The following is a 7,612-nucleotide window of genomic DNA, read 5'->3' as shown; positions in this document are numbered from 1 at the left end:
AGATAAATGAGACACCCATCTTTCAAAGTTCAGGGTTTTTTTTTTCTTTTTCTTTTTTGTTTTATACAATATGCATTATGATGTAATAAATATTTTAATTTCTTAAGAATGGTGAACTCTAGTATTCCTAAAGGGGGATTTTTTCAACTTACTGCTATAAATATTGGCACTTAATCATAGGGAGAAATACTAAAATAGTACAAGGATAAAACCACATATAGAGCAGCTTTTCTAAAGTATTAATAAGGTCATGAACTCATTTATATATAATATAAACTATAAACTTGAAGAAGTTCTGAAACAATATATGTGCCTAAAAATTAAAATCTACGGTCATCATTTTTCAGTGAGGTCTAATGGGGATTCTGGAGAGAAAGACATTTCCTTTCTTGAATGAACCAATATCCAATTTCTGCCATTTCAAAGAGAAAGAAATGAAAGTGAAAAATAAACTTTTCAGGCAGTACTGACGGAAGAACAGAATTTCCCATTTAAAATAGTCAAGGAAACTCTAAATTCTTTGACTATCAATTAACCTTAGCAAGCTGGAGTCTCCTGCAACAGAACTGAGAAGCAGAACATAGGAAGAGGCCAGTGGTTAAGTTAAATAGCGCTGCCTTTGGTGGCCAAAAAAAAAAAAAAAAAGAGGTTGAGATTTCTGACAAGATTTTTTTCCCCAAGTTGCAGGCCTGCAGAAGACTAGAGCGGTCTATCAATTGTTTTGAGGGCAACTCCACCACTGGAGACAGAAACAATTGGCGGGTGTGGGCTCTCAGTCAATTACAAGCAAGTTCATTTTCTCCAATCTTCCTGCCAACGTTCGCCAACATGTTCTGTGATCTGAGGTCCTGATATTGCCTCCATGGAGGCCTGGGGGTGGCGGTGGCAGAGTTGGGACAATACACTTTATCCCAGTGGAGACTTTCTTTTCCTCATGCCCTAAGCAGAGTGTTTAACCTTGTGGTCCACTGAATTCTCCGGGTTCCGGCTCCAGCTGTGTTACTGACCCCTGAATAAATCAAGACTGCTCAGGGCTTGGCAGAGCTCCGAACACGTTTCCTGTCCCTGCCTAAGGGAAGCTGTTGGCCGCCCCGACCCTGAAGGAGATCCTTGGCGGTTGGGGGGCCTGCGGGAGCTAGGGCGGGGTGAAGCCAGCTGTAAGGGGCGGTGACGGCGCTCTAGAGCCAGCACCGTGCCTTCAGGAGGGACAGTCCTCAGTAGGGACCAGTTGTGGGCACCGGGCCTCCGAGATGAGGCCGGCGCTCGCCCTGTGCCTCCTCTGGCAGGCGCTCTGTCCTGGACTCGGCCGTGGCGAGCACCCCATCGCTGATCGCGCCATCTGCTCGCCCTCGGGGGTCTGCTACAGCCTGCACCACGCTACAATCCAACGACAGGCGGCCGAGGAGGCCTGCAGCCTGCGCGGCGGGGCGCTCACCACCGTGCACGGAGGCCCGGAGCTCCGGGCGGTGCTCGCGCTCTTGCGGGCCGGCCCGGGGCCTGGAGGGGGTTCCAGAGACCTTCTGTTCTGGGTCGCTCTGGAGCGCAAGAAGTCCTGCTGCACCCAGGAGAACGAGCCGCTGCGGGGCTTCTCCTGGCTGTGGCCCGACGGCTACGGGTCGGAGAGCGAGACGCTGCAGTGGGTCGAGGAGCCCCAACGCTCTTGCACTGTGCGGAGATGCGCAGGCCTCCAGGCCACTGGGGGAGTGGACCCGGCAGGCTGGAAGGAGATGCGATGCCACCTGCGCGCCGACGGCTACTTGTGCAAATACCAATTTGAGGGCTTGTGTCCCGCGCCGCGCCCCGGGGCCGCCTCCAACTTGAGTTACCTTGCGCCCTTCCGGCTGCACAGCGCGGCGCTGGACTTCAGCCCTCCGGGGACAGAGGTGAGTGCTCTCTGCCCCGGGCAGCTCTGGGTCTCTGCCAGCTGCGTTGTAGACGAGGTCGGTACGCACTGGGACGGGCTACCCTCTGGAGGCCTGCTCTGCCCCTGCCTCGGAAGGTACCTCCGTGCTGGCAAATGCGCTGAGCTCCCTAACTGCCTAGAGGACTTGGGAAACTTTACCTGTGAATGTGCCCCGGGCTTCGAATTGAGTAAGGACGGCAGATCTTGCGTGACCAGTGGGGAAGGACAGCCGACCCCTGGGGAGACTAAGGAGGCCACTAGGCGCCCGCAGGTCACTGCGGCCACCCCCGTGCCAAGGAGAACAGGGTCACCTACGGGCCATGAGAAACCAGGAGAGATACCCTTTGTCTCTGGACGAGGCAGTTCATCAACATCTATTCCCGAGATTCCTCAGCCGGGAGCATCGAGCACGATGTCCACCCTTCACACGTCCCTTCAAGCCAAGTCAGAAGACACCATCAGTCCTTCAGGAAGTGAAATCCCCAAATTTAACACCACGTTTTCCTCTGCCACTCCCCAGACTTTTGACTCCTCCTCCACCATAGTCTTCATACTTGTGAGCATAGCGGTTGTGGTGTTGGTGATCTTGATCATGACAGTGCTGGGGCTTTTCAAACTCTGCTTCCACAAGAGTCCTCCCTCCAGGCCCCGAAAAGGACCTTTGGCCACGCCGAGAGTGGAGAGTGAAGCTGAGGCTACGGCTTCGCACACCAATTCTGCACATTGCACAGACAATGGGGTGATGATTAGGGACTGTGGTCTGCGGGACAGGGCAGAGGGTGCCTCGCTGGCGGGGTCCTCTCTTGGCTCTGGAGAGGCGTAAGGAAACAGGTGACAGTGGGCATTTCTTGTGAGCAGAGCTTTCCCCTTTCAGAGAAAAAGAAAAAAGAGGAACTTCTATGTGGTACTGACGATTCCTGAAGAATTTCCTGTTACCTTAAATTTCCCTCTACTCCACTGAGGAGCTAAATCTGACCTGAACGCTTCTTCCTGGAAGGACTGGTCAGGGATGGAAGTGCCTTAGGGAGGTACTGTGGGGAAGGGCTGCCCGGAGAGGTATTTCTTGTTTATTTTGGGGAGTTTGGAGAAGTAATTGAACTTTTCAAGAGAGTGGAAACAAATAAAAAGGTAAATACATTTTTTAAAATGTTGTTTTTACCAAAATGGAAAGCAGACTTCCTGTGGACATTGTTCAGGCTGGGAAGATATTGGTTTGAAATTTCCAGGCAAAAAAATAAAGGATTGTTGATAACCAGACTCAAAGGTCCTTGGTTTCCTCAAGAGGTAATTATCTAGGAAAAGCAGCTGACCGCATGCTCAGAATAACAAGAGTGCATCCTGCTTTTAGGCTGAGAGAAAAATCTTTAAGTCCTTGTAATACAGAAGACATCTTTAGAAACTAGTAACTTTTTCCTGGGCTCTTTTATCCTTTGCTTTCAAAGTCACTGCTATTTGTGTGCACTGCTATAAATCCAAAGTCTTGCCAGAGTTGCTGGCTCTAGAAGAAAATTATAGTTGACCACCAAATCAAGCGTTCACTGTGTGTCCTTGCCCAAGGAAACAAATGATTTGTGTTTTCCCCTTCCAGTGTCTGTGCTCTGCAGTATAATGACCTCTCCAACCAAATAGCTCTCTCCTAAGCATCAGGGTGCTGATCATCACTTCCGATTGTGTCGATGTTAACTCTCAGTTCAAACTTTAATGCTAAGTATTGGTTGAAATCTTCCGGATGCATTAAAGCAAAAGTAAGCTGTGTTTCCTCCAAAGTTACTAGACTCTTGTACTGTTTAATCCAGTGGAAAAACTTCCATACCAAACCATTTCGTCTTCACCTCAGTAAAAGTGCACGCAGAGCCAACAATTTAACCCTGTCTTTTTTTTTTTTTTTTTGGAATGATTACAATTTAACAAGAGTTTGTATGGACAAAGACATGGTGAACAGCTTTCTATAAGAAGTGAAGGTGTAAGAAATAAATGAAAATATCTATCATCTAGTCATGACTTGGGTATCAGAAGGTAATCTAAATGAAGAATTGCTATGAAAAAATAAGACATAGTAATAATCACTATTTAGTAGAATCAGGTCCCTAGTAAACATTTCACTTCTGTAACATTTTTTATTAGTACTCTAAGGCTTTGAAAATAAGCACGTGTGGGATGGTACATGGACAAAGATAGAGAACAAGCTTAGTAACTGGGAAGAATGAAAACAGGAAGAAACTTACACTGTATTTTCATGAAATCATTTTGATGTTCTTGAGTGTACAATCTATACAGCAGAGAGTAGACAATATTAGTAAATGACCAATAATATTCTACTGGAAAAGTAAACCAGCTCAATACATATTCTAGTGCCAAATTTTTTATCTTACAATGTTAAAGGAATACACCCATCAGTAATTTCCTTCATATATCAAATATGTTTCTAAACAGTTTTATTTAAATACAGTTTTAAATGAATTAGAATGAACAACATTTGAAGGAATTTTAAATACCATCATTTCACAAGTGAAACTAAAAATCAGGTAAGTTGAATGACTTACTCAAGGTCCCCAAACTTGTCAGAGTATATCTCAATTCACCTCAATCTTGGTGTCATGAACTTCCCCTCACTACCTGACCTCTTAGTAGAGAAGGTAACTGTTTGAATAGGGTGTCTATGAGTAAGAATTGACTTGACAGCAGTGGGTTTCATTGAACAGGATATATGGTCTTTTCCTTCCTTGCTTGAAAAATAGCTTCATCCATAACTGAACTGAATTGTAATATATGTATATAAAGTATGCATTGGAAACCCTGGTGGAGTAGTGGTGAAGAGCTACCACTGCTAATCAAAAGGTCAGCAGTTCGAATCCACCAGGTGCTCCTTGGAACCTGTATAAGGCAGTTCTACTCTATCCTATAGGGTTGCTATGAGTCAGAATCAACTTGACGGCAAAGGGTTTGTTTGTTTTTAATGTACGGATATATATATATATATTGTGTGTGTGTATATATATATACTTAAAGTAGGGTGCCCCTGTATAATTATTACAGTACAATAGAGCATTCATCGTTAACTTATGCAGCATGCCACAGGTGGCATTATTGATAATTTACTTTATTCTTCCAATTAACTCATAAAATCAGGCCCCTTGCCTTGGTTTCATCCAAATCCAAGGGTATATAACAATTTTTTTTTTACCTAAGTTTTTATGGCATTAATTTAAGTATAAAGAAATCTTTCTCTAGAAAAGTTTTTTAAACCTGCTTTGGGCCACGAACCCCTTTGAAAATCTGGGTGGACCTCAGTACACTAAATGGTCTTCCCAGCAGAAAAGTAAAGTCTTCATTCCTAAGGTAAAGAAAGGTTTAAAAAAGTTCTAAAGAAAATGTACTTAACCGAGAGAAAATTAGTTGCATCAACTAATAATTTTGCATCATTTAAAGAAATAATTTTCTGATATTTTACATTAGCAGAAAAAAATGTATTTTCTATCCACATTTTCCTTCACCTTCTACCTCAACTTTTTTTCCTGGACAACTGACAGACATAGGAAAGGAATCAGGGTCTTACTCTTGCCTGCTTTGGACTTTCTTGGCTAGTAACCAAGAGGACTGGGGCACAAAGTGGAGGGAAAGGTTGCCGAATAAAAGTTTGATGAAGCCTGATTGGCTCACTGCCTTCTGCCAGCACTCTAGGGACTGGGAGCAGCCACGGTGGTTGTTCTTACTCAAGAGTCAGCACTTTAGAGCTTAAGACAGATCAGAGCAGAGGTTTGGGATTTTCAGGCTTTCCACTTAAAATAGATCACCTTAAACCAAAAAAAAAAAAACAAAAAACAAAAAAACCCAAACCTGTTACGGCCAGGTCAATTCCAACTCATAATGACCCTATAGAACAGAGGGTCATTATAAGGTTTCCAAGGAGCACCTGCTGTATTCAAACTGCCAGCCTTTTGGTTAGCAGCTGTAGCTCTTAATCACTATGCCACCAAGGTTTCAGGTCATCTTAGACTGAAAACAGTCTTCTTTGACCCATGGTTTAACAAATAAGGTCTTTGTCTTTTCAGATGCTGGCTTTATATGGGCTGCTGAGAACAAACAAACAAAAAACAACCAACAACAATCCTAAAAATGTGTTGATAGAAAGCTAGTAAGTCAAAAAAAAAAAAAAAAGTCAAATAAGTGACCGAAAAACACAGGTTTTTGTTTTGTTCCAGTTAGTCATTTTATCAACTACTTATTTCTAAACAAACAACGAAATAAAAATCCTAGTGGGAAATTCTGGACTTGGCTGTTTGGTTAAAAATGTCTATAGATTCCTGGACAAGGTGTCCCTTGGTTGCTTCTATAAAGAAGATGTGAATTACCGTATTCTCATTTTTGACTAGGTAACCAACTGCAGATTTCAAGACATAGGGTAACAACCTCAAATTTTGACAAGGCCTAAAACCTCCAACTAGAACCCAGTAACCTTCCACTATAAGTCATTTGGTTAAGGGCCTTAAAAGAATAAAGAAAAACATTTTTCTTGCCATATTGCCCAAAACCTATTTAGAATGATCCTGATTGTGTCACATAAACACTGCAATTGCCATCTGCCCATTTTTAAAAGCAACTTTTCATTTCCTGAAAATTGCAGACCTCTTACTTTGTTAGATACCCCTAAACATTTTTATCCTAACATACTTTTGAAAACAAAGTGAAGTAGGTTGTGGAGGTCTTGGGCTCCAAATGCCACACGTGAAGAATAAATAGGTTTCCACCCAATTACTCTCCCATTGTTCCGTATTATTTTTTGCTTGTAAGTAGATTAGGCACACATTACAGAAAATGGTTTGTTTTCATTTTTTATTTCCTGACACATAGCAGCTGAAGACCAAGCTGCATAGACTTGCCTTTGATATATGGCTATTCTTCCCCACATTTTGATTCCATGTCTGAATCAGACGTGCCAGGCATGGTCTCTTAAAGGACAGTTCGAAGTTAGGGTTAATGTCTTCCTCAGTGTTATTTCTTCCCACTATCACCTCTTCAGTATTTCTCCAGCCTCTTTAAAGCTCATTCCTTTCTTGTTAAAAACCCTCTTGCCACCACATTCATATAATAGCCTCCTATTTACTAATTTTCTTACAATGAAGTCTTGGAACCTGGTTTAGAGTCTTTATCTTCATCCCATATTCTGCCACCATCTTGCTCAATCTCGAGCTCCTCATGGCCGACCCCTCCAACACCCGTGCATTTTGGTTCCTCCATCTCCTCACTTCCGACAACCTTCTCTTCTGCTCCATTTCAGCCAACCCCTCCAACAGCCACCCCCTAGCCTTTCAGATGATCCTGAAAGTACCCCAGATCTGAAATCACAAGCCCAAACATTTGTGTGGGTATGTGCTTGCGTGTGAACTAAGGGGCCTGTACTTTAAGGATTTTATCACTGATTAGAGTTAAACCATTATTGTGTGAACTTTGAGATTCCTTTCTTATAGTAATTAACCTTGAAGTGAATGGTAGCCTGACATGGCATCTTTACTTTTCTATTCTTTTTTTTAAAAAAACAATTTAAAATTTATAGAAAAGTTGAAAGTACAGTAAAAATAACTTTCTTCCTGAGTCATGTGGAAGTGAATTGCCAATCTAATGTCCCATCAGTCATGATACTTTAGCAATTACTTCCTACAAACGAAGAACATTCTCCATGCATTTATCACAGTCAGGAAGTATAACATT

General features: G+C 43.1%; 1 protein-coding gene across 1 annotated transcript; it reads left to right on the top strand.

Annotated features, from left to right (window-relative positions):
- The first annotated feature begins 1,115 nt into the window (after nucleotides 1–1,115).
- CLEC14A (C-type lectin domain containing 14A) lies at nucleotides 1,116–4,268 on the top strand. Its single transcript, XM_049899287.1, has one exon. It carries the CDS (start codon nucleotides 1,251–1,253, stop codon nucleotides 2,724–2,726), a length of 1,476 nt encoding a protein of 491 aa, XP_049755244.1. The 5' UTR covers nucleotides 1,116–1,250; the 3' UTR covers nucleotides 2,727–4,268.
- Nucleotides 4,269–7,612: the final 3,344 nt, after the last annotated feature.

The sequence above is a fragment of the Elephas maximus genome, chromosome 10, assembly GCF_024166365.1.
Source record: "Elephas maximus indicus isolate mEleMax1 chromosome 10, mEleMax1 primary haplotype, whole genome shotgun sequence".
In the NCBI taxonomy this organism is placed as follows: Eukaryota; Metazoa; Chordata; class Mammalia; order Proboscidea; family Elephantidae; genus Elephas; species Elephas maximus.
This window is presented reverse-complemented; position numbering and strand designations above follow the sequence as displayed.

Excerpts from the sequence above, each read along its gene's own strand:
- CLEC14A (XM_049899287.1), top strand. The coding sequence starts at position 1,251 with ATGAGGCCGGCGCTCGCCCTGTGCCTCCTCTGGCAGGCGCTCTGTCCT.